A 24878-nucleotide genomic window follows, 5' to 3' on the forward strand; every position below is an offset into this window, starting at 1 on the left:
ATAGAATTAAACAAGAAAAACCACCAACCTTACATGCAATTGCACAAAGCCAACTGGTGCACACTACCTTTAAAACAAGTGTGAAGTGGGTGCAATGAGATTCTTGTGCGTTGCTAACTTTATCTTTCAGGTAGGATATAATGGAAAAAGAATCACAGAATCACACAGTGCAGAAGAGGCCCTTCGAGTCTGCACTGACACGTGAGAAACACCTGACCTACCTACCTAATCCCATTTACCAGCACTTGGCCCATAGCCTTGAATGTTATAACGTGCCAAACGCTCAACCAGATACTTTTTAAAGGATGTGAGGAAACCCGCCTCCACCAACCTGCCAGGCAGTGCATTCCAGACTGTCACCACCCTCTGGGTAAAAAAGTTTTTCCTCACATCCCCACTAAACCTCCTGCCCCTCACCTTGGACTTATGCCCCCTTGTGACTGACCCTTCAACTAAGGGGAACAGCTGCTCCCTATCCACCCTGTCCATGCACCTCATAATCTTGTACACCTCGATCAGGTCGCCCCTCAGTCTTCTCTGTTCCAATGAAAACAACCCAAGTCTACCCAACCTCTCTTCATGACTTAAATGTTTAATCCCAGGCAACATCCTGGTGAATCTCCTCTGCACCCCCTCCAGTGCAAACACATCCTTCCCATAATGTGGCGACCAGAACTGCACATAGTACTCCAGCTGTGGCCTCACCAAGGTTCTATACAACTCCAACATGACCTCCCTACTTTTGTAATCTATGCCTCGATTGATAAAGGCAAGTGTCCTATATGCCTTTTTCACCACCCCACTAACATGCCCTTCCGGCTTCAGAGATCTATGGGCACACACGCCAAGGTCCCTTTGTTCCTCAGAACTTCCTAGTTCATGCCGTTCATTGAGTACTTCCTTGTCAAATATTAATTCCAATGTGTATCACCTCACACTTTTCAGGGTTAAATTCCATCTGCCACTTATCTGCCCATTTTACCACCCCGTCTATATCTTCCTGTAGTCCAAGACACTCAACCTCACTGTTAACCACCCGGCCAATCTTTGTGTCATCCGCAAAATTACTAATCCTACCCCCCACATAGTCATCTATGTTGTTTATATAAATGACGAATAATAGGGGACCCAGCACAGATCCCTGTAGTACGCCACTGGACACTGGCTTCCAGTCACTAAAGCATCCTTCTGTCATCACCCTCTGTCTCCGACAACTAAGCCAATTTTGAATCCACCTTATCAAATTACCCTCTATCCCATGTGCCTTCTTCATGAGTCTCTCATGTGGGACCTTGTCAAAGGCTTTGCTGAAATCCATATAAACTACATCAACTACACTACCCTCATCGACACACCTGGTCACCTCCTCAAAAAATTCAGTCAAATTTGTTAGGCATGACCTCCCTCTGACAAAGCCATGCTGACTATCCCTGATCAAACCTTGCCTCTCCAAGTGGAGATAGATTCTCTCCTTCAGAATTTTCTCCAATAGTTTCCCTACCACTGACGTGAGACTCACTGGCCTGTAGTTCCCTGGCTTATCTCTACAGCCCTTCTTAAACAGCGGAACCATATCAGCTGTTCTCCAGTCCTCTGGCACCTCCCCCGTGGACAGAGAGGAATTAAAAATTTGGTCAGAGCCCTTGGCCTCCCTCAGCAGCCTGGGACACAAATCATCGGGAGCTGGAGATTTGTCCACTTTTAAGCCTGCCAACACCTCCAATACCTTGTCACTCCCTATATCAATTTGCTTAAGAACCTCACGGTCTCTCTCCCCGAGTTCGATACCTTCATCCTCATTCCCTTGGGTGAAGACGAATGTGAAGTATTCATTCAACACTCTAGCGATGTCATCAGGCTCCATCCACAGATTGCCCCCTTGGTCCTTTATGGGCCCTACTCTTTCCCTGGTTATCCTCTTCCCATTGATATACTTATAGAATATCTTGGGATTTTCCCTACTTTTACCAGCCAGAGCTTTCTCATATCCCCTCTTTGCTCTCCTAATTGCTTTCTTAAGCTCCACCCTGCACTGTCTGTACTCCACTAATGCCTCTGCTGATTTGCTTCCCTTGTACCTGCTAAAAGCCTCTCTTTTCCTTCTCATTGTAACCTGAATATCTCTGGTCATCCATGGTACTCTGGGCTTTTTTCTCTTCCCTATCACCCTAGAAGGAACATGTTGAGACTGTACCCTCCCCATTTCATTTTTGAACGCCCCCCACTGTTCCTCTGTAGATTTCCCCACAAGTAGCTGTTCCCTGTATGTCTTGGCTAGATCCTGCCTTATTTTACTGAAATCCACTCTACCCCAATCCAAAACGTTTTTTTGCGACTTGTCTATTTCATTGTCCATGACAAACTTAAACTTTACCATGTTGTGGTCGCTATCACTAAAATGCTCGCCCACCACCACCTCAGCCACCTGTCTGGCTTAATTCCACAGAATTAGGTCCAGCACTGCGCCATCCCTTGTTGGACTCTCTACATATTGACCTAAAAAGTTCTCCTGTACACTTTTCAAGAAATCCACTCCATCCAAGCCGTTAACACTATGTCTATCTCAATTAATGTTGGGAAAGTTGAAATCACCTAATATAATTACCCTATTGTTATTGTTTTTACACACCTCCGCAAATTGTGCACATATTTGTTCCTCAATTTCCCGCTGACTATCTGGGGATCTATAATAAACGTCTAACAATGTGGCTGCCCCTTTTTTATTTCTAAGCTCTACCCACAAAGCTTCATTCGATGCCCCCTCCAAGATATCATCTCTCCTTACTGCAGTAACTGACTCCTTAACTAATAATGCAATGCCTCCTCCTCTTTTACCCCCTCCCCTGTCTCGCCTGAAGATTCTATATCCCTGAATGCTGAGCTGCCAATCCTGCCCTTCCCTCAACCACATCTCAGTGATGGCTACTATATCACAATTCCACGTCTCAATCCTCACCCTTAACTCATCAGTTTTACCTGTAATACTCCTGGCATTAAAGTAGAGGCCATCCAGCCTTGCCTTACTCCCTTGAAACTCAATGCAGCTGTACTCCCTCTGACTTGATTGTTTTACTGTATTATGATGTGTCCCTATTCTGCTAACATTCTGTGTCCCCTCCCCTTGCCGAATTAGTTTAAACTCCTCCCAACAGCACTAGCAAACCCGCCCACAAGGATGTTAGTCCTGCTCTGGTTCAGATGTAGACCGTCCCACTTGTACAGGTCCCACCTTCCCCAGAATACCCGCAGGATTCCTAACCTCTGACCTGTTCTTGTAGCCACAGTATTTATATGGCTAGTCCAGTTCAGTTTCTGGTCAATGCTAACCCTTAGGATGTTGATAGTAGGGGAATTCAGTGATTGTCATTGAATGTCAAGGGGCGAAGGTCAGATTCTCTCTCACGTTGCAGATGGTGGAATTTGAATTCAATAAAAACCTGGAATTAAAATTCTAACGATGGCCATGAAATCATTGTTGATTGTTGTAAAAACCCATCTGGTTCACTAATGTTTAGGGAAGGGAATCTGCCATCTTTACTTGGTCTGGACTACATGTGACTCCAGACCCACAGCAATCTGGTTGACTCTGAAATGGCCTTGCAAACCGCTCAGTTGTATCAAACTGCTACAAAGTCTCAAAAAAGTAATGAAACCAGACGAACCACTCGGCATCGACCTAGGCACTGGAAATGACAATGGCAATCTCAGCCCTGTCGACCCTGCAAAGCCCTCCATACTAACATCTGGGGGCTAGTGCCAAAATTGGGAGAGCAACAGCCTGACACAGTCATCCTCATGGAATCATACCTTATAGATAATGTTCCAGACACCACCAACACCATCCCTGAGTATGTCTTGTATCACCAGCAGGATAGACCCAGCAGAGGGGGTGGCACAGTGGTATACAGTTGGGAGGGAGTTTCCCTGGGAATCCTCAACATCAACTCCGGACCCCATGAAGTCTCATGGCATCAGGTCAAACATGGGCAAGGAAACCTCCTGCTGATTACCATGTACCGCCCTCCCTCAGCTGATGAATCAGTGCTCCTCCATGTTGAACATCACTTGGAGGAAGCACTGAGGGTGGCAAGGGCGCAGAATGTACTCTGGGTGGACTTCAATGTCCATCACCAAGAGTGGCTCAGTAGCATCACTACTGACCGAGATGGCTGAGTCCTAAAGGACATAGCCGCTAGACTGTGTCTGTGGCAGATGGTGAGGGAACCAACAAGAGGGAAAACCATACTTGACCTCATCCTCACCAACCTGCCTGCCGCAGATGCATCTGTCCATGACAGTATCAGTAGGAGTGACCACCGCACATTGTGGAGATGAAGTCTTGTCTTCATACTGAGGATACCCTCCATCGTGTTGTATGGCACTACTTCCGTGCTAAATGGGATAGATTTCGAACAGATCTAGCAACTCAAGATTGGGTATCCATGAGGCGCTGTGGGCTATCAGCAGCAGCAGAGTTGTACTCAAACACAATCTGTAACCTCATGACCTGGCATATCCCCCACTCTGCCAATACCATCAAGCCAGGGATCAACCCTGGTTCAATGAAGAGTGCAGGAGGGCATGCCAGGAGCAGCACCAGGCATACCTAAAAATGAAGTGTCAACCTGGTGAACAGGACTGCTTGCATGCCAAACAGCATAAGCAGCAAGTGATAGACAGGGCTAAACGATCCTACAACCAACGGATCAGATCTAAGCTGTGCAATTCTGCCACATCCAGTTGTGAATGGTGGTGGACAATTAAACAACTCGCTGGAGGAGGAGGCTCCACGAATATCCCCAACCTCAACGATGGGGAAGCCCAGTACATCAGTGCAAAAGATAAGGCTGAAGCATTCGCAACAATCTTCAGCCAGAAGTGCCGAGTGGATAATCCATCTGAGACTCCTCCGGAGATCCCCAGCATCACAGATGCCAGTCTTCAGCCAATTCAATTCACTCCACTTGATAGCAAGAAACAGGTGAATGCACTGGATAGTGCAAAGGCAATGGGGCCTGACAATATTCCAGCAATAGTTCTGAAGGCTTGTGCTCCAGAACTTGCCGTACCCCTAGCCAAGCTGTTCCAGTGCAGCTATAATACTGGCATCTACCCGGCTATGTGGAAAATTGCCCACAATTGTACACAAAAAGCAGGACAAATCTAACCTGGTCAATTACCGCCCAATCAGCCTACTCTCGATCATCAGTAAAGTAACAGAAGGGGTCATCAACAGTGCTATCAAGTGGCACTTGCTTAGCAATAACCTGCTCACTGATGCCCAATTTGGGTTCTGCCAGGGCCACTAAGCTTCTGACCTCGTTACAGCCTTGGTCCAAACATTGACAAAAGAGCTGAAGTCCAGAGATGAGGTGAGAATGACTGCCCTTGACATCAAGGCCTCATTTAACCGAGTGTGGCATCAAGGAGCCCTAGCAAAACTGGAGTCAATGGGAATCAGGGGGAAAACTCTCCGCTGGTTGGAGTCGTTCCTAGCACATAGGAAGATGATTGTGGTTGTTGTTGGCCAGTCATCTCAGCTGCAGGGCATCACTGCAGGAGTTCCTCAGGGTAGTGTTCTCGGCCCAACCAATTTCAGCTGCTTCATCAATGACCTTCCTTCCACCATAAGGTCAGACGTGGGGATGGTGATTTCACAATGTTCAGCACCATTTCCTCAGACACTGAAGCAGTCCATGTCCAAATGCAGCAAGACCTGGACAATATCCAGGCTTGGGCTGACAAGTGGTAAGTAACATTCGGGCCACACGGCAAGAGAGCATTATCCAGAGCATTACCCTGGGTCTCTGGATTACTAGTCCAGCGACAATACCGCTACGCCATCGCCCACACCCCTCCCTCCCCACCTCCCCATGATATAACAGCACCAATCAGTGACTGGGTAAACACGTTGGTTAATTTATTTAGACTAGGTACACAAGAACATTTATACAAAGGCAGAAAACGTGAAGAAATCAACAGCAGAGCTGTGTGTGCTGTGTTCTGCTCAAAGGCCAAAGTGAAATTGAGACTGGATCACATGACACACTTCCTTTCTAAGGATGGCATGCTGCTATTCCTTAAAGGCATATTACAACATCCACCCCCGTTTTTTTAAAGATACATCCCCCCCTTCCAAAGAAGTACAACTATTTACACTACACGTTCACATTTAGTTACCAGTGCATAAGTATACAACCGACGAATCCATGAGTCTCTAAAAAGCAGAGGTAATCTGCTGATATGTCCAGATATTGTAATGAATACCTTATCTGGAGCTTTCTTTGATGGTTCACAGTGATCTGTGTGGCTGTCATTTTTGGATGTCGTTCCTGGTTGTGTTTGGGATCTAGCCCTCGATACAAGAGGACTGCATGGTGAATGAGGATCTGGAATGGAACTGATTTGTCCACCTGTTCTGTCTCACTGTTACACCTTTATGTGTGATGATATCATAGGGCCTTGGCTCTGAACAAAGCCCTGTCACCTTGGCTGGTTGCCACGTACCTTCTGTGGGATCCTGGATGTGAACTTGTTGTCCCAGCTGTAAACTTGATAAATTCTGTACCTACATTTTTATCGTGCACATTGGTCATCTTCTCTTGCAGTCTTAAAAGTTGCGCTCTTGTTTCTGAGAGAGTAAAATGGGTAAGAGTAGGTAGATTGGTACACACTGGTCTGCCAAACATGAACTCTGGTGTTGCTCTCTCTCAGCTGTCACATTGCAATGAGTAGATCTTGCTTGGCCAGTCTACATTTGAGAATACGGGATTTCACCCTGCAAATCATTTGTTCAGCTAGGCTGTTAGACCTAGGGTCATGAGGAGAAGGAATTGTGTGATTGATATTCCACTGCTCACCCGTATCCTGAAATGGCTTACCAATAAATTGCAGACCATTATCAATAATGATCTCTTTGGCACACCAAATAAACTGAAAATAGCACTTAGTGTGTGCGGCAGTTGCACTTGATGTATTATGCAATTGTCAAATAAGGGGTTCTTGGTAAAGTAGTCGATCATGGACATGAAAGAGGTCAGATGCAATTTTTCACCCAGGATAGGTAGGAACTTCATGTGGAATCAGTGGTTCTTTGTGCTGACTTGGCAGGTGCTTTTGACATGCTTCGCACTTCTTGGCAACGACTTCAGCATCATTGTACAGTAACCATGCTGCAATTTCAACACTGTCTGACACTGCAAACTCATTGTGGTCCGATCAGAATGTCAGGAGTCATCTCACAGAATGTTACTATGCAGAAGGAGGCCATTCGGCCCATCATGTCTGCACCAGCTCTCCGAATGAGCATTTCACCTAGTGCCATTCTCCTGCCTTCTCCCCTGAATATTGTTGCTTTTCAAATAATCATCAAATTCCATCTTGAATGCATTGATTGAACCTGCTTCAACCACATTCTGAGGTAGTGTATTCCAGATCCAAACCACTCACTGTCTGAAAAAGATTTTCTCATATTGTTTTTGCTTCTTTTGTGTCTCATGCCACGTAGCACAATCTAAGCCTGTTTAACAAGTCATTCCTGTACTTAATGTTGCTTCCAGACTGTTTGACCACCAGTGGACACTTTGTCCTGTTTTTATACTGATATAAAGGCAGCAATTATTCATAAAGGATACACATAGTGGGTTCATGTATTTAGACTAGGCACAAAAGAACATTTATACAAAGGTAGAAAGCATGAAAACATCAGCAGCGGAGCTGTGTGTGCTGTGTTCTGCTCACAGGCCAAAGTGAAACTGAGACTGGATCAAATGACACACTTCCCATCTAGTGATGGCATGCTCCTATCCCTTAAAGGCATATTACAATGGTAACCACCACCTAGAAGAGTGGGGGAAAGAGAACCCAGAGGCAGTAGCCACCACCTAGAAGAGCGGGCAAAAAGAGGACCCAGAGGCAGTAATGACCATCTAGAAGAGCAAGTGAAGAGGACCCAATGACACTCAGCAGCACCTAGAAGAGCCATCAATCCAGTGCAATCTGTGGCTCCAGAGCAGAGTGGCCATGTCCTGAGAGAAGTCAAAGTGTGATATCATAGGAAAATAGATGCGATTGGTTGGTGAATATTTTGCCCTTTTATCTTCAAAACTCAAATAATTTGTTAGTAATTGTAAAGTTTTATCAGTTGTAGTAAGGTTTACCAGCAGGGATAAAGGTTATTGGGAGTATAGGGAGTAAAGGGAGTGTTTATTAATTATAAAGATACCAGGGTGATCAGGGCAAACAAATCTGCAGTAACTAGCTTGAGGAACTTTGGCTCAGAGTCATTGAGCTGGATGTTAAGCTGAAGATACTGTGATGCATCAGAAAGAGGGAACATTACTTGGACACTTTGTACCATGCCCTTTAGGATTGAGTCTTCTGACTTGGTCAATGGCCAGAGACAGGAGGTCATGACTGTGAGTGAGGCAGGTGTGGGGACCCAGGAGGTAGATGTGGAATTGCAATTGTCTAACAGATTTGAGGCTCTTGCAGCCCGTATGGATGAAAGTGATGGCTGCATGATGGACCAGAAACCTGACAACGTTCAGGAAGCCATTCAAGTGGAGGGAGTTAATAGGAATGTAGTGGTAGTTGGGGACAGTCTAGTCAGGGGGATAGGCACAGTTCTCTGCAGCTGAGAGTGGGAGTACAGACGGCTATGTTGCCTGCCCAGTGCCAGGGCTTGGGACATCTGCTCTGCGCTGGAGGGGAACTTGCAGTGGGAGGGGGAGGATCCAGTGGTCATGGTCTATGTAGGTACCAGTGACATAGGTAGAACTAAGAAAGAGGTTCTGCTGCAAGAGTATGAGCAGCTAGGGGCTAAATTAAAAAGCAGAACCCCAAAGGTAATAATCTCTGGATTACTACTTGTCATGAAGAGATATTAATGTCTATAATGTTATTAGAAATTATTTTAAAAATGGAATTGTAGTGGGGTCTGTGTCTATGTTTGACTGCGCATGTCTTAATTGGATTAAAGCCAGCTAGCCTGGGTGCTTTGATGTATAGTAGTTTGAGGTGTTAATTGGGTAAACAGTAAGGAGGATAGAAGGTAAAGTGTAAATTTGTATTTGCTGAATAAAGCATTCAAGAGTGGGAGTAAAACCTTGTACCTAGCTGGGAGACACCAAGCAATGTGTTTATATTACTAATAAAATTGGTGGAATGAAAGTCTATTATTGTTAGGAAATGTAATATTAACAGCCTGGTGTTACAATGGAGAATTTATATCCAAAGGAAAAGTTAGGTATAAACAGAAGGGAGTTTGGGTGTGTAAATCAGAGGCATTTATGATCTAACCAGCCTGTAAGCTTACAACTGTGTCTGCAAAAGAACCAAATTGCAAGGAACCTCATTTTAAATTCGTAAGGTCAAATGTGCTTTGTCTGGTGTCAGTTTAAAGTCTATGGGTTACTATTGCCTTGATGGAGATTTACCTGGGAGTGATTAATATGGGGGTTTGTTTAAAAGTTATTATGGTAATAATTTGTAGACATGTGCATGTTTAATTTGTTGTAAATTAATAAATGTTTAGTTTAGGTTTATGTAAGAAACCTCCTGAGGCTCGGTGGTCTTATTCCAGAATTCAGAGCTGCATCTCAAACATACCAATTAAAAATATAGGTTATGACAGTTGTTTTAAGTTTCCCTTTGGGGCTTAAACAATGCTACCTGAGCCATGAGCAAATTGCCATCAGGAAAATCAGATTAGAGAATTAAATGCATGGCTCAAAGATAGGTGTGGGAAAGTGGAAGTTGTACTGTTGGGATGGCCTTCACCTGAAATGTGCTGGGACCAGTGTTCTGGCAAGTTATATAACTAGGGTAAAAGAGAAGGCTTTAAACTAAATAGTATCAAGGTATCAAGTTTTGGAAGATGTGATAAATTAAATAGGGAAGACAAGGTAAAAGAGCAAGGTCGAATTAAGGAAATGATGATCAGAGTGTGGTAGGAAGGGACAGAGTGTACAAACCTAAGAATGAATCAGCAGGTAAAACTAGAGGTTACAACAAAGTAAAAAGACAGAACTAAAGGGCCCTATCTGAATGCAGGTAGCATTCATAACAAAACAGATGAATTGACAGCACAAATAGAAATAAATGGGGAGGTGATGGCGTAGTGGTATTGTTGCTGGACGAGTAATCCAGAGACCCCAGGCAACTGCTTTGGGCCAGGTTTGAGTCCCACCACGGCAGATGGTGGAGTTTGAATTCAATAAAAATCTGGAATTAAAAGTCTAATGATGACCATTGTCGATACCCTCTGAAATGGCCTAACAAGCCACTCAGTTGTAACAAACCGCTATGAAGTCAACAAAAAGGCTGAAACTGGATGGACCTCCCGGCATCGACCTAGGCTCTGGAAACGACAACGGCAATCACAGCCCTGTCGACCCTGCAAAGTCCTCCTTACTAACATCTGGGGGCTAGTGGAAAATCTGGCCCACAACTTTCTTCACATTAAGGATACCCTCCATCGTGTTGTGTGGCACTACCACCGTGCTAAATGGGATAGATTTCAAACAGATCTAGCAACTCAAGACTGGGCATCCATGAGGCACTGTGGGCCACCAGCAGCAGAGTTGTATTCGAACACAATCTGTAACCTCATGGCCCGGCATATCCTCCAGTCTACCATTACCATCAAGCCAGGGGATCAACCCTGGTTCAATGAAGAGTGCAGGAGGGCATGCCAGGAGCAGAACCAGGCATACGTAAAAATGAGGTGTCAACCTGATGAAGCTACAACACAGGACTACTTGCGTCCCAAACAGCATTAGCAGCAAGTGATAGACAGAGCTAAGCGATCCGACAACCAACGGATCAGATCTAAGCTCTGCAGTCCTGCCACATCCAGTTGTGAATGGTGGTGGACAATTAAACAACTCACTGGAGGAAGAGGCTCCACAAATATCCCCATCCTCAGTGATGGAGGAGCCCAGCACAGCAGTGCAAATGACAAGCCTGAAGCATTTGCAAGAATCTCGAGCCAGAAGTGCCGAGTGGATGATCCATCTCAGCCTCCTCCGGAGATCCCCAGCATCACAGATGCCAGACTTCAGCCAATTCAATTCACTCCACGTGGTATCAAGAAACAGCTGAAGGCACTGGATACTGCAAAGGCTATGGGGCCTGATAATATTCCGGCAACAGAACTGAAGACTTGTGCTCCAGAACTTGCTACGCCCCTAGCCAAGCTGTTCCAGTGCAGCTACAATACTGGCATCTACCTGGCTATGTGGAAAATTGCCCAGATATGTCCGGTACACAAATAGCAGGACAAATCCAACCCAGCCAATTACCACCCCATCAGTCTACTCTCCATCATCAGTAAAATAATGGAAGGTGTCATCAATGGTACTATCAAGGGGCACTTGGTTAGCAATAACCTGCTCACTGATGCCCAGTTTGGATTCCGCCAGGGCCACTCAGCTCCTGACCTCATTACAGCCTTGGTTTAAACATGGACAAAAGAGCTGAACTCCAGAGGTGAGGTGAGAGCAACTGCGTTTGATATCAAGGCAACATTTGACCGAGTGTGGCATCAAGGAGCCCTAGCAAAACTGGAGTCAATGGGAATCAGGGGGAAAACTCTGTGCTGGTTGGAGTCATACCGGGCACAAAGGAAGACAGCTGTGGTTGTTGGAGGTCAGTCACCTCAGCTCCAGGACGTCACTGCAGGAGTTCCTCAGGCTAGTGTCCTCGGCCCAACTATCTTCAGCTGCTTCATCAATGACCTTCCTTCCATCATAAGGTCAGAAGTAGGGATGTTCACTGATGATTGCACAATGTTCAGCACCATTCGTGACTCCTCAGATACTGAAGCAGTCCATGTTTAAATGCAACAAGACCTGGGTAATATCCAGGCTTGGGCTGAGAAGTGGCAAGTTACATTCGCACCACACAGTGTCAGGCAATGACCATTTCCAACAAGAGAGAATCCAACCATTGCCCTTTGATGTTCAATGACATTACCATTACTGAATCCCCCACTATCAACATCCTGGGGATTACTATTGACCAGAAACTGAACTGGACCAGCCATATAAATACTGTTGCTACAAGAGCAGGTCAGGGGCTAGGAATTGTGCGATGTGTAACTCACCTCCTAACTCCCCAACGCCATTCCACCATCTACAAGGCACAAGTCAGGAATGGAATACTCCCCACTTGCCTGGATGAGTGCAACTCCCAGAACACTGAAGAAGCTGGACATCGTCCAGGACAAAGCAACCCGCTTGATTGGTACCACATCCACAAACATTCACTCCTTCCACCACCAACACACAGTAGCAGCAGTGTGTGTACCATCTACAAAATGCACTGCAAGAATTCACCAAGGCTCCATAGACAGCACCTTATAAACCCATGACCACTACCACCTAGAAGGACAAGGGCGTCAGATAGATGGGAACATCACCACCTGGAGGTTCCCCTCCAAGTCACTCACCATCCTGACTTGGAAATATATCACCGTTCCTTCACGGTCACTGGGTCAAAATCTTGGAACTCCCTCCCTAACAGCACTGTGGGTGTACCTACACCCCATGGACTGCAGTGGTTCAAGAAGGCAGCTCACCACCACCTTCTCAAAGGCAACTAGGGATGGGCAATAAATGCTGATCTAGCTAGTGAAGCCCACATCCTGTGAATGAATAAAACAAATATGTATGATCTGATAGTCATTACAGAGACATTAATATTCAAAGGTACATAATGTTTAGGAAGGACTGGAAGCTAGGAAAAGGTGAAAGGGTAGCTCTGCTAATTAAGGATGAGATTTATAGAGTAGAGATGACCTTAGTTCTGGAGATTATTTTTATATATTCATTCATGGGATGTGGGCGTTGCTGGCTAGGCCAGCATTTATTGCCCAGCCCCAATTGCCTTTGTTCACAGAGCATTTAAGAGCCACCCACACATTATTGTGTGTCTGGAGTCACATGTAGGCTAGACCAGGTAAAGACAGCAGATTTCAGGAATAATTAATGCCTTCATGGTGAAGGCACCCATCGGTAACAGTGATCATAATATGATTGAGTTTCGTATTCAGTTTGACGGAGGGAAGATTGTATCTAAGGCTAGTATTTTAAACTCAAGTAAGGGCAATTATGAGGGTATGAATACAGAACTGGGAAATTAGGTTAAGGGATAAGTCAGTAGAGATACAGTGGCAGACATTTAAAGAGATATTTCAGAATGTTCAGAAAAGTTACATTCTAGTGAGAAAGAAAGACCTGAAGGGAAGGACTAACCATCCGTGGCTGACTAAGGAAAGCAATGATAGCACCAAATTGAAAGAAAAAGTGTATAATTCCTCAAAGATAAGTGGCAGGTCAGAAGATTGGGCAGAATACAAATAACAGCAATGACTAATAATGACTTAAAGGTTAATAAGGAGGGAGAAATTAGAGTACGAGAGAAAGCTAGCAAGAAATAGAAATTTTCCTGAAATAGTGAGTTCCTACAGGTACTTAAAAAGGAAAAGAACAAGTAAAGTGAGCATTGGTCCTCTTGAGAGTGAGAATGGGAAATTAAAAATGGAAAGAAAGGAAATGGCAGATGAATTGAACAGATACTTTGTCTGTATTCATGGTGGAGGATACAAATAACATCCCAGAAATAATTGTGAATCAGGAGGTGAAAGGGAGGGAGGGACTTAAAACAATTACAATCAACAGGGAAAGGGGACTGAGAAAATTATTAGAACTAGAAGCTGACAAGTCCCCAGGTCATAGAAACATAGAAAATAGGAGCAGGAGTAGGTCATTCGGCCCTTCGAGCCTGCTCCGCCATTCAATATGATCATGGCTGATCCTCTATCTCATTGCCGTACTCCCGCTCTCTCCCCATACACCTTGACGCCATTAGAGTCCAGAAATCTATCTATTTCCTTCTTACATATATTCTGTGACCTGGCCTCCACAACCTTCTGTGGTAGAGAATTCCACAGGTTCACCACCCTCTGAGTGAAGAAGTTTCTCTTCATCTCAGTCCTAAATGGTCTACCCCGTATCCTGAGACTGTGATCCCTTGTTCTAGACCCCCCAGCCAGAGAAACTATCATCCCTGCATCCAGTCTGTCCATCCCTGTCAGAATTTTATTTGTTTCAATGAGATCCCCTCTCAGTCTTCTAAACTCCAGTGAATACAGGTCAAGTTGGCCCAATCTCTCCTCATATGACAATCCTGCCATCCCAGGAATCAGTCTGGTGAACCTTCGCTGCACTCCCTCTATGGCAAGTTTTATTTTTTTTTCATACATTCACGGGATGTGGGCTTCACTGGCTGAGACAGCATTTATTGCCCACCCCTAGTTGCCCTTGAGAAGGTGGTGGTGTCAGGAAGATATAATAATTCTCATAATGTAATTAGAATTTATTGTAAAATAGTGGTATCTGTTATCGGTAAAATAGTGTGTGTGTGTGTGTGTCTGTGTGTGTGAGACTTAATGGATGAAAGGCAGCTGGTCTGAAGGCTTTGATGTAAACATGGTAAACATGGGGGAAGTTTAGAATGTAAGGTGCAAAAAGGACATTTGCATTTTTAAATAAACCAGACTGATTGTGTTCACATTTTTATGAACTAACAAGTGTGAAAAGCCTTCAGCATCCATGCCTCAACCCATGTTGTTTTCAAAGAACTGAAGTTAAGAAAACTCACTTTGAATTTGACTGGTTGTGTGTCACCTTGCCAGGGTCTTTTAGAATCTACGTGCCTTACTGTTGCCTTAACAAAACTGGGAGTTAGGTTAATTAGGAGATTTAGAAGTTATCATAGTAGTAATTTGTAGATCTATGTATGTGTTTAAAATCATTTCTCTTATTAATAAATAGAACCGTAGAACCATAGAACACTACAGCACAGAAAACAGGCCATTCGGCCCTTCTAGTCTGTGCCGAAATATTATTCCACTAGTCCCATTGACCTGCACCTAGTCCATAACCCTCCAGACCGCTCCCATCCAAGTATCTATCTAATTTATTCTTAAAACTTAAGAGTGAGCCCGCATTTACCATGTCAGATGGTAGCTCGTTCCACACTCTCACCACTCTCTGAGTGAAGAAGTCCCCCCTAATGTTCCCCCTAAACCTTTCCCCTTTCACCCTAAAGCCATGTCCTCTCGTGTTTATTTCTCCTAAACTAAGTGGAAAATGTTTAATCTAGTTTTGCAAAAACCTATAAGACTTGGTGATCTTATTACCACTGATATCAAGGCACGCATCTCGAAATTTATACAAACCGCAAAACAAGTTGTGACAGTTGTTTCAAATTTCCCTTTGGGATTTGAACAACTCAGCATTTACCATCAGCTGTGCCATTACATAGTTGGGGGCTCTTTGCGGGATTCATTTGAAATTCCTTGATTGGTTTGGAGTTGGTGTAAGGTTACAAGTACGAGAAGCACTTTGAATTCCGGAGTTCGGGTGAGTCCTTTTTGTAATGGTGAGACTGCAATATGGCTTTGGCAGTTGCTCAGGCTTGTTTGGGAGTTGAAGTTATAACTTTGACTGGTTTACAAAAGGTACCTAAAGTTAAGTTAATGGAATTGGCGGATAAAATACAACTGGGGTTACCTGCAGGAGCTAAGAAAGCAGATATAATTGAAGGGATAGCGCAGCATTTAACGTTGGAAGTGATACCTGACACAAGTGAGTCACAGCAGGAGGTAGTAAGACTTCTGTTAGAAATGAAAGGGCTTGAACGTTAACAAGCAAATGAACTGAGAAAACTTGAATTGGAGGCAAACGAAAATGAAAAAGAATTGGAAATGAAAAAACTAGAACTAGAGGCAGCAGAAAAAGAAAGGGAAAAAGAGAGATTATGTCAAAAAGAATGGAAAAACGAAAATGCGATCTCCAGGGGGAAAAGTTAGCCGTATGTTGGAGCCTCTCACGCTGTTTTTATAATCCCTCCGCTTCTCAGAATCGCAGAATCACACAGCGCAGAAGAGGCCCTTCGGCCCATCGAGTCTGCTCCAACACGTGAGAAACACCTGACCTACCTGCCTAATCCCATTTACCAGCACTTGGCCCATAGCCTTGAACTTATGACGTGCCAAGTGCTCATCCAGGTACTTTTTAAAGGATGTGAGACAACCCGCCTCCACCACCCTCCCAGGCAGTGCATTCCAGACCATCACCACCCTCTGGGTAAAAAAGCTTTTCCTCACATCCCCCCTAAACCTCCTGCCCCTCACCTTAAACTTTTGTCCCCCGGTGACTAACCCTTCAACTAAGGGGAACAGCTGCTCCCTATCCACCCTGTCCATGCCCCTCATAATCTTGTACACCTCGATCAGGTCGCCCCTCAGTCTTCCCTGCTCCAACGAAAACAACCCAAGTCTATCCAACCTCTCTTCATAACTTAAATGTTTCATCCCAGGCAACATCCTGGTGAATCTCCTCTGCACCCCATCCAGTACAATCACAACCTTCCTATAATGTGGTGACCAGAACAGCACACAGTACTCCAGCTGTGGTCTCACCAAGGTTCTATACAACTCCAGCATGACCTACCTACTTTTGTAATCTATGCCTCGATTGATAACGGCAAGGGTCCCATATGCCTTTTTCACCACCCCACTAACATGCCCCTCCGCCTTCAGAGATCTATGGACACACACGCCAAGGTCCCTTTGTTCCTCAGAACCTCCTAGTGCCATGCCGTTCATTGAATACTTCCTTGTCAAATTACTCCTTCCAAAGTGTATCACCTCACACTTTTCAGGGTTAAATTCCATCTGCCACTTATCTGCCCATTTGACCATCCCGTTGATATCTTCCTGTAGCCCAAGACACTCAACCTCACTGTTAAGCACCCGGCCAATCTTTGTGTCATCCGCAAACTTACTAATCCTACCCCCAACATAGTCATCTATGTCGTTTATATAAATGACGAATAATCGGGGACCCAGTGCAGATCCCTGTGGTACGCCACTGGACACTGGCTTCCAGTCACTAAAGCATCCTTCTGTCATCACCCTCTGCCTCCTACAACTAAGCCAATGTTGAATCTACCTCATCAAATTACCATGTATCCCATGTGCATTTGCCTTCTTTATAAGTCTCCCATGTGGGACCTTGTCAAAGGCTTTGCTGAAGTCCATATAAACTGCATCAACTACACTACCCTCATCTACACACCTGGTCACCTCCTCAAAAAATTCAATCAAATTTGTTAGACATGACCTCTCTCTGACAAAGCCATGCTGACTATCCCTGATCAAACCTTGCCTCTCCAAGTGGAGATGGATTCTCTCCTTCAGAATTTTCTCCAATAGTTTCCCTACCATTGACATGAGACTCACTGGCCTGTAGTTCCCTGGCTTCTCTCTATAATCCTTCTTAAATAGTGGAACACATTAGCTGTTCTCCAGTCCTCTGGAACCTCCCCCGTGGCCAGAGAGGAATTAAAAATTTGGGTCAGAGCCCCTGCGATCTCCTCCCTTGCCTCCCTCAGCAGTCTGGGCCACAAATCATCCAGACCTGGAGATTTGTCCACTTTTAAGCCTGCCGACACTTCCAATACCTTGTCACTCCCAATATCAATTTGCTCAAGATTCTCGGAATCACAGTGCAGAAGAGGCCCTTCAGCCCACCGAGTCAGCATCGACATGTGAGAAACACCTGACCTACCTACCTAATCCCATTTACCAGCACTTGGCACGTCATAACATTCAAGGCTATGGGCCAAGTGCTCATCCAGGGATTTTTTAAAGGATGTGAGGCAACCCGCCTCCACCACCCTCCCAGGCAGCGCATTTCAGACCGTCACCACCCTTTGGATAAAAAGATTTTCCTCACATCACCCCCTAAACCTCCTGCCCCTCACCTTGAACTTATGCCCCCTTGTGACTGACCCTTCAACTAAGGGGAACAGCTGCTCCTTATCCACCGTGTCCATGCCCCTCATAATCTTGTACACCTCGATCAGGTCGCTCCTCAGTCTTCTCTGCTCCAATGAAAACAACCCAAGTCTTTCCAACCTCTCTTCATAACTTAAATGCTTCATCCCAGGCAACATCCTGGTGAATCTCCTCTGCGCCCCCTCCAATGCAATCACATCCTTCCTATAATTTGGCAACCAGAACTGCACACAGTACTCCAGCTGTGGCCTCACCAAGGTTCCATACAACTCCAACATGATCTCCCTACTTTTGTAATCTATGCCTCGATTGATAAAGGCAAGTGTCCCATATGCCTTTTTCATCACCCCACTAACATGCCCCTCTGCCTTCAGAGATCTATGGACACACATGCCAAGGTCCCTTTGTTCCTCAGAACTTCCTAGTGCCATGCTGTTCATTGAATACTTCCTTGTCAAATTACTCCTTCCAAAGTGTATCACCTCACACATTTCAGGGTTAAATTCCATCTGCCACATATCTGCCCATTTGACCAACCCGTCTATATCTTCCTGTAGCCCAAGACACTCAACCTCACTGTTAACCACCCGGCCAATCTTTGTGTCATCCGCAAACTTACTAATCCTACCCCCCCACATAGTCATCTATGTCGTTTACATAAATGACAAATACTAGGGGACCCAGTACAGATCCCTGTGGTACGTCACTAGACACTGGCTTACAGTCACTAAAGCAGCCCTTTGTCATCGCCCTCCATCTCCTACAACTAAGCCAATTTTCAATCCACCTTATCAAATTACCCTGTATCCCATGTGCCTTTGCCTTCTTTATGAGTCTCCCATGTGGGACCTTGTCAAAGGCTTTGCTGAAATCCATATAAACTGCATCAACTACACTACCCTCGTCTACACACGTGGTCACCTCCTCAAAAAATTCAATCAAATTTGTTAGGCATGACCTCCCTCTGACAAAGCCATGCTGACTATCCCTGATCAAACTTTGCCTCTCCAAGTGGAGATAGATACTCTCCTTCAGAAATTTCTCCAATAGTTTCCCTACCACTACTGGCTTGTAGTTCCCTGACTTATTTCTATAACCCTTCTTAAATAGGAAACACATTAGCTGTTCTCCAGTCCTCTGGCACCTCCCCCGTGGACAAGAGAGGAATTAAAAATTTTCGTCAGAGCCCCTGCGATCTCCTCCCTTGCCTCCCTCAGCAGTCTGGGACACAAATCATCAGGAGCTGGAGATCTGTCCACTTTTAAGCCTGCCAACACCTCCAATACCTTGTCACTCCCTATATCAATTTGCTTAAGAATCTCGCAGTCTCTCTCCCCAAGTTCCATACCTTCATCTTCATTCTCTTGGGTGAAGACGGATGAGAAGTATTCGTTCAACACTCTAGTGATGTCCTCTGGCTGCACCCATAGATTGTCCCCTTGGTCCTTTATGGGCCCTACTCTTTCCCTGGTTATCCTCTTCTCATTGATATACTTATAGAATATCTGGGATTTTCCCTACTTTTACCAGCCAGAGCTTTCTCATTTTCCCTCTTTGCTCTCCTAATTGCTTTGTTAAGCTCCACCCTGCACTGTCTGTACTCCACTAATGCCTCTGCTGATTTGCTTCCCTTGTACCTGCTAAAAGCCTCTCTTTTCCTTCTCATCGTAACCTGAATATCTCTGGTCACCCATGGTTCTCTGAGCTTGTTACTCCTTCCTATCACCCTAGAGGGAACATGTTGAGCCTGTACCCTCCTCATTTCCTTCTTGAACACCCCCCACTGTTCCTCTGTAGATTTCCCCCCCCCACAAGCAACTGTTCCCACTCTACCTTGGCCAGATCCTGTCTTATTTTACTAAAATCCACTCTCCCCAATCCAAAACATTTTTTTGCAATTTGTCGATTTCTTTGTCCATAACAAAACTTAAACTGTACCATGTTGTGGTCGCTATCGCTAAAATGCTCGCCCACCACCACCTCAGCCACCTCTCCGGCTTCATTCCCCAGAATTAGGTCCAGCGCTGCGCCGTCCCTTCTTGGACCCTCTACATATTGACTTAAAAAGTTCTGCTGTACACATTTCAAGAAATCCAATCCACCCAAGCCCTTAACACTATGCCTATCTCAATTAATGTTGGGAAAATTGAAATCAACTAATATAATTACCCTATTGTTATTGTTTTTACACATCTCCGCAAATTATGCACATATTTGTTCCTCAATTTCTCGCTGACTATTTGGGGGTCAATAATAAACACCTAACAATGTGGCTGCCCCTTTTTTATTCCTAAACTCTACCCACAAAGCTTAATTCGATGCCTCCTTGCAATCTCTCGCCCGGGGTTTGATACCTTCATCCTCATTCTCTGGGGTGAAGACGGATGTGAAGTATTCGTTCAACACTCTACCGATGTCCTCTGGCTCCACCCATAGATTGCCCCCTTGGTCCCTAAGGGGCCCTACTCTTTCCCTGGTTATCCTCTTCCTATTGATATACTTATAGGATTCTCGTCTGTTTTTATAATCCCTCCACTCTCAGATCTGTCCCCGCTTCTCGGCTATTTTTATAATCCCTCCAGGAAGTGCCACTGGCTAGACCAGGTTGAGCAACGGGTTTCGGAGCTTGAGTGTCAGCTGGAGACACAGTGATGCATCCGCATGGCTGAGGGTTACGTGGATAGCACATTTTAGGTGTGACCACCAGTCAGATGAAGGGAGGCAGGCAGGTAGTCAGGAACGCCCCAGAGTGCATCTCACTCAAGATCCATTTTTCTGCGTTGGAAAACAGTGAGGGTGAATGTTCCTCTGGAGGGTGCAGCCAGAGCCAAGAGCCAGAAGGCGGGGAGGCTGCAGAAGGATTTGGACAGGTTAGGAGAATGGGCAAAGAAGTGGCAGATGGAATACTACGTGGGGAAGTGTGAGGTCATGCACTTTGGTAGGAAGAATAGAGGCATAGACTATTTTCTAAAGGGTAGAAAATTCAGAAATCTGAAGTGCAAAGGGACTTGGGAATTCTAGTCCAGGATTCTCTTAAGGTTAACTTGCGGGGTGACGCGGTAGTTAGGAAGGCAAATGCAATGTTGGCATTTATTTCAAGAGGACTAGAATATAAAAGCAGGGATGTGCTGCTGAGGCTTTATAAGGCTCTGGTCAGACCACATTTAGAATATTGTGAGCAATTTTGGGCCCCGTATCTCAGGAAGGATGTGCTGGCCCTGGAGAGGGTCCAGAGGAGGTTCATGAGAATGATCCCAGGAATGAAAGGCTTAACATATGAGGAACGTTTGAGGACTCTGGGTCTATACTCGATGGAGTTTAGTAGGATGAGGGGGGGATCTGATTGAAACTTACAGAATACTGAAAGGCCTGGATAGAGTGGACGTGGGGAAGATATTTCCATTAGTAGGAGAGACTAGGACCCGAGGGCACAGCCTCAGAGTAAAGGGAAGACCTTTTAGAACAGAGGTGAGGAGAAACTTCTTTAGCCAGAGAGTGGTGAATCTATGGAATTCATTGCCACAGAAGGCTGTGGAGGCCAGGTCATTGAGTGTATTTAAGACCGAGATAGATAGGTTCTTGATTGGTAAGGGGATCAAAGGTTACGGGGAGAAGGCGGGAGAATGGGGTTGAGAAACTTATCAGCCATGATTGAATGGCGGAGCAGACTTGATGGGCTGAATGGCCTAATTTCTGCTCCTATGTCTTATGGTCTTCATGGCACTGTGGGTGGCTCAGCTGCACAAGGGGGGAGGAGTAAGAGTGCAAGAGCAATAGTGGTAGGAGACTCAATAGTGACGGGTGCAGACACGCACATCTGCGGCCGTAGACGTGACTCCCTGGTGCAAGGGTTAAGGATGTCACAGAACAGCTGCAGGGCATTCTGAAGGGGGAGGGCGAACAGTCAGAGGTTGTGGTTCACATTGGTACCAACGACATAGGTAGGAAGGGGGATGAGGTCCTGCAATAAGAATTTAGGGAGTTAGATAGCAGGTTAAAAAGCAGGACCTCAAAGGTTGTAATCTCTGGATTACTCCCTGTGCCATGTGCTAGTCAGTATAGGAGGAGGAGGATAGAGAGGATGAATGAGTGGCTGAAGAGATGGTGCAGGAGGGAGGGCTTTAGTTTCCTGGATCACTGGGTCTGTTTCTGGCGAAGGTGGGACCTGGACAAGTCAGACGGGCTGCACCTGAACCTGAACGGGACCAACATCCTTGTGGGGAGGTTTGCTAGTGCTGTTGCCGGGGGTTTAAACTAATTTGGCAGGGGATGGAATACAGAGTGGAGGTGCAGTTGGGGTGACGCACAGCCAAACATAGATGAGAAACTAAGTGTCTGGAAGGCAGAGCTAATATCGACCTGTTAAAGCTGGATTGTATCTATTTTAACGCAAGGAGTCTTACAGGTAAGGCCAATGAATTGAGGGTGATGATTAACACATGGGAATATGATATTGTTGCTATCACAGAGACATAGAAACATAGGGGAGAATTCTCCCCCCGTTGAGGGGGTTTGTATGGGGTGGGCGCGGACTTGATCAGTGCTGCCGATCGGATCTGTGCCGCCATTTTAGGTGGGTGGGCCAGTTAAGGCCCGCCCAGCGTGACAAGCATCCGGAAGCACTGAGCGTCCCTGTGCGGGCTTGGGTTGGGGGGGTGGGTGGGACGGGTTCCCTGAGCGCAGAAAACTCCTGGAGGCACAGAGCTGCATTAGGGAGATTAGTTTAAGTTCCCAAAATTTTAATAAAGAAGAGAAATAATTTGAAGACATGTCCCGTCATGTGAGTGTCACATGAGCTGGGACATGTCACTGAACATTAATGAAAAAATTTATTTAATTTATAAACCCTTCATGAAACCTCATCCCGCCGTGGATGAGGTTCCAAGAAAAATGCGGAGGCTGCCTGGGCTCTTCACCTGCCCGCCAACATTAAGGTTGGACGGGCAGCCCAGCTCATTAGTTTAATGCGACCACAACATGGTACGGTTTAAGTTTGTTATGGCAAAGAAATAGACAAGTTGCAAAAAAATGTTTTGGATTGGGGGAGAGTGGATTTTAGTAAAATTAGGCAGGATCTAGCCAAGGTAGACTGGGAACAACTACTTGTGGGGAAATCTACAGAGGAACAGTGGGGGGTGTTCAAAAAGGAAATGGGGAGGGTACAGCCTCAACATGGTCCCTCTAGGGTGATAGGAAGGAGTAACAAGCCCAGAGAACCATGGATGACCAGAGATATTCAGGATACCATGAGAAGGAAAATTTAGAGGATTTTATCAGGTACAAGGGAAGCAAATCAGCAGAGGCATTAGTGGAGTACAGACAGTGCAGGGTGGAGCTTAACAAAGCAATTAGGAGAGCAAAGAGGGGATATGAGAAAGCTCTGGCTGGTAAAAGCAGGGAAAATCCCAAGATATTCTATAAATATATCAATGAGAAGAGGATAACCAGGGAAAGAGTAGGGCCCATAAGGGACCAAGGGGACAATCTATGGATGGAGCCAGAGGACATCGGTAGAGTGTTGAACGAATACTTCACATCCGTCTTCACCCAAGAGAATGAGGATGAAGGCATGGAACTCGGGGAGAGAGACTGCGAGGTTCTTAAGCAAATTGATATAGGGAGTGACAAGGTATTGGAGGTGTTGGCAGGCTTAAAAGTGGATAAATCTCCAGGTCCGGTTGATTTGTGTCCCAGACTGCTGAGGGAGGCAAGGGAGGAGATCACAGAGGCTCTGACCCAACTTTTTAATTCCTCTCTGGCCACGGGAAGGTGCCAGAGGACTGGAGAACAGCTAATGTGGTTCTGCTATTTAAGAAGGGTTGTAAAGATAAGCCAGGGAACTACAGGCCAGTGAGTCTCACGTCAGTGGTAGGGAAACTATTGGAGAAATTTCTGAAGGAGAGAATCTATCTCCACTTGGAGAGGCAAGGTTTGATCAGGGATAGTCAGCATGGCTTTGTCAGAGGGAGGTCATGCCTAACAAATTTGATTGAATTTTTTGAGGAGGTGACCAGGTGTGTAGATGAGGGTAGTGCAGTTGATGCAGTTTATATGGATTTCAGCAAAGCCTTTGACAAGGTCCCACATGGGAGACTTATAAAGAAGGCCAATGCACATGGGATACAGGGTAATTTGATAAGGTGGATTCAAAATTGGCTTAATTGTAGGAGACAGAGCGCGATGACAGAAGGCTGCATTAGTAGAAGCCAGTGTCCAGTGGCGTACCACAGGGATCTGTGCTGGGACCCCTATTATTCGTCATTTATATAAACGACATAGATGACTATGTGGGGGGTAGGATTAGTAAGTTTGCGGATGACACAAAGATTGGCCGGGTGGTTAATAGTGAGGTTGAGTGTCTTGGGCTACATGTAGGTATAGACAGGATGGTCAAATGGGCAGATAAGTGGCAGATGGAATTTAACCCTGAAATGTGTGAGGTGATACACTTTGGAAGGAGTAATTTGACAAGGAAGTATTTAATGAATGGCATGGCACTAGGCAGTTCTGAGGAACAAAGGGACCTTGGTGTGTTTGCAGAGATCTCTGAAGGTGAAGGGGCATGTTAGTGGGGCGGTTAAAAAGGCATATGGGACACTTGCCTTTATCAACCGAGGCATAGATTACAAAAGTAGGGAGATCATGTTGGAGTTGTATAGAACCTTGGTGAGGCCACAGCTGGTGTACTGTGTGCAGTTCTGGTTACCACATTATAGGAAGGATGTGTTTGCATTGGAGGGAGCGCAGAGGAGATTCACCAGGATTTTGCCTGGGATGAAACATTTAAGTTATGAAGAAAGGTTGGATAGACTTGGATTGTTTTTGCTGGAGCAGAGCAGACTGAGGGGCGACCTGATCAAGGTGTACAAGATTATGAGGGGCATGGACATGGTGGATAGGGAGCAGCTGTTCCCCTTAGTTGAAGGGTCAGTCACAAGGGGACATATGTTCAAGGTGAGGGGAAGGAGGTTTAGGGGGGATGTGAGGAAAAACCTTTTTACCCAGAGGG

The 24878-nt window shown here is 45.5% G+C and overlaps 1 protein-coding gene across 3 annotated transcripts in view; it reads right to left on the reverse strand.

Annotated features, from left to right (window-relative positions):
- fbxo41 (F-box protein 41) overlaps nucleotides 1–24878 on the reverse strand; it is a 262069-nt gene that overhangs the window by 24627 nt on the left and 212564 nt on the right. The window contains exon 12 of one of the 3 annotated variants that reach the window (XM_078534848.1): nucleotides 5899–6631. The exons of the other annotated variants lie outside the window; for them this stretch is intronic. Coding sequence (XP_078390974.1) covers nucleotides 6453–6631 — 179 coding nt within the window. The 3' untranslated portion in view covers nucleotides 5899–6452. Of the gene's footprint in view, nucleotides 1–5898; nucleotides 6632–24878 lie in introns of those variants that run through there. 3 annotated transcript variants of the gene reach the window in all.

The sequence above is a fragment of the Cetorhinus maximus genome, unplaced genomic scaffold (genome assembly GCF_964194155.1).
Source record: "Cetorhinus maximus unplaced genomic scaffold, sCetMax3.hap1.1 HAP1_SCAFFOLD_125, whole genome shotgun sequence".
Lineage (NCBI taxonomy): Eukaryota > Metazoa > Chordata > Chondrichthyes > Lamniformes > Cetorhinidae > Cetorhinus > Cetorhinus maximus.